Below are 2,315 nucleotides of genomic sequence, written 5' to 3' on the forward strand. Positions count from 1 at the left end.
CGCCGCAGCCCTGCACCTTGCCGCAGCCCTGCACCTTGCCGCAGCCCTGCACAGCCAAGCAGCCCTGCACTTTGCCGCAGCCTTGCATGATGCCGCAGCCTTGCATGACCGAGCAGCCCTGCACGGCGCCGCAGCCTTGCACGGCGCTGCAGCCCTGCACAGCGCCGCAGCCCTGCACAACACTGCAGCCCTGCACGGCTGAGCAGCCTTGCACGGCGCTGCAGCCCTGCCCCAGCACGCCTGGAGCAGGCGGACGGGTGACGTGGCACGGGGAAGGCCGGCCAGCAGCAGTTGCAGGCAGGGCCTTCCCGCAGCAAGGCAGCCGCCGGGAGCTGTGAAACGCTCCGCGGCTTTGGCACAGGCCTGAGTCTCCTGCGCTTTTCCCCTTCGTTTCTCTCTGTGCAAAAGGAGCGCGGGGTCGCTGGGGCTCTCCGGCAGGGGAAGGGTCACCAGGGGGTTCCTGCTGCGTCCTGCCTGGCACTGAACAGGTTACACATCAGAGTTTGGGGTTTTGGAGCTGCTCCTCTAAGGATTAAAACAAGTTTGGAGGTTTTGAGGGCTTTTTTTCCTGGTTTTGGAGAGATATGGATGTCTGTTGWTTTTTCCTCCCTGCATCCCCATTAGTCTCTCCAGCTGGTTTTACATCCTGCAATCAAACTCCTGTTCCCAGCTGAAGTGCCAGGGAAAAGAAACGTGAGGGGCCACAGCCAGCGCGCGGCGCGGGCCGGGGAGCGCTGCCAGGAGGTGCCATGCGCATTGCTGGGCTCCCGCTCCGTATGCACCCAAAACGTGCCATGTCCCGGGGCCGCTCTGTGATCTGGTGGAGAGTTCCCAGCATTTGCAGTCCAATTTTTACTTCCATCTGGCCACCAAAACGAAGGCGATCATGCCGTGATGTTGGTAGAGGATTAYGCTACGGCTTGTTCTGCTCAAGGGGAGCATCCAGCCACTATGAAAAATGTTTTGCTGACGGTCAGATTTGTGCACGGTGCAGGGGACGCGCGTTACGCAGCGCTTCCGATGAGCCRGGCTCCCGGTGACAAAAGTTCTCCTGCACCCGGTGCGAAGCACGGTCCCGAGCGCCACGCCGGCTCCGGGCAGCGCCTCCTGGTCGCGTGCTCCGCTCGCGGCGCGGCGGAGGGACGGGCTGACCCGGCCTGAGAGCGCCCGCTGAAGGCCTTCGCTGTTCGCCAGCGCCGCGTGGGTTATTTCAAGGCGGCCGAGGAATAAGCGATACGCTGCCTCCCCCTTCCCCAAGGCGCAAAGCTGAAGCCAAGCAAGGGCAAGCGCCACCGCGGATTTCCTCCTCCCCGCGTAGCAGCTAAACCTCGGGGCACAAGGCGCCGCGCCGCAGCGTCCTCGTTGCGAGCAGCGCATCTGAGCAAAGCAGCAAACCGGCGGAGGCGAATGCAGACGTCCTGCCGAGCAGCGGGGCTCTGCCGCAGGCCCGGCCGGTGCCGGCGCCGCTGTCAGCGCTCGGCGCTTAGCGCTCGGCGCTGCTGCTGGCACTTGGACGTCGTCGAACAAGCTCCTGATTCTGCCCGGAGCCCCGCGCCTGCTTGGGGGCCACCCGCCCCTCCGAGACCCTAACGCGCGCAGCAGGCGCTGCTCAGCTCCGAGCGGGTGCAAGCGCCCCACGGCGCCCCGCGGGCGACCGCGGCACCTCGGCAGATCGGACCGCGCGCCCCACATCCCGTCGTCGCCAGGCTGGTGTTCAACCCGAGACGCCAACTCGGAGCCCCCGGCTCGGGTCAGCTGCTCGTACAGCAAGGTACCGGCCCAGCTGAGGTCAGTCCTGAAGCAAATTCCAGGTCGATCGTGGCCTGCAGGAACGCCGGCATTGCCCGACAGCGCGGAAATGCGCCTCGCTTAGCCTTAACCGTGTTAATCCGGCTTTACTGGGAGTGCGTTTCTAAGGAAGGTTTCAACCTCCTTCAGCCGGACCCTCCCTYGAGACGAGAGCCTCCTGGCGTGGCCCCTAGCGTGGGCACTGCAGTTGAGTGTAGGGGACGGCTCCAGGCCCGAGGGACCTGCTCCAGCCACAGGGATAACGCTCCAGTTCCTTCAGTTGTCTCTTCCCACTGCCTCCTACCACGAATCACGAGCAAAACCAGGACTGGATGATTCCAATAAAAGCGAGAGGAATAAACCTATCAACTCAAGTGGTAGGTTGAGTCTAGCTTGCTCAACTAGGAAAAGAAGCAAACGTGATTGATTCCTGCCTTGAACAGCGCCAGAGCAGCGGAGGAACACGTGCTGCGTCTCCTGGCGGCCTCTGTCTCGYCGTCTCTCCTCCCTCTTCCTCCTCCTTTCCA

General features: G+C 63.5%; 1 protein-coding gene across 1 annotated transcript in view; it reads right to left on the minus strand.

The window, feature by feature from the left end:
* Window positions 1-1,841, minus strand: part of FAM20A (FAM20A golgi associated secretory pathway pseudokinase) — a 14,156-nt gene extending 12,315 nt beyond the window's left edge. Inside the window, exon 1 of the mRNA XM_085304793.1 lies at window positions 1,776-1,841. Within this exon, the coding sequence (XP_085160919.1) occupies window positions 1,776-1,841 (66 nt within the window). The remainder of the gene's footprint in view (window positions 1-1,775) is intronic.
* Between the last annotated feature and the right edge of the window lie 474 nt (window positions 1,842-2,315).

This window comes from Rhea americana, unplaced genomic scaffold (genome assembly GCF_003343005.1).
Source record: "Rhea americana isolate MKP2758 unplaced genomic scaffold, rheAme1 scaffold_21, whole genome shotgun sequence".
In the NCBI taxonomy this organism is placed as follows: domain Eukaryota; kingdom Metazoa; phylum Chordata; class Aves; order Rheiformes; family Rheidae; genus Rhea; species Rhea americana.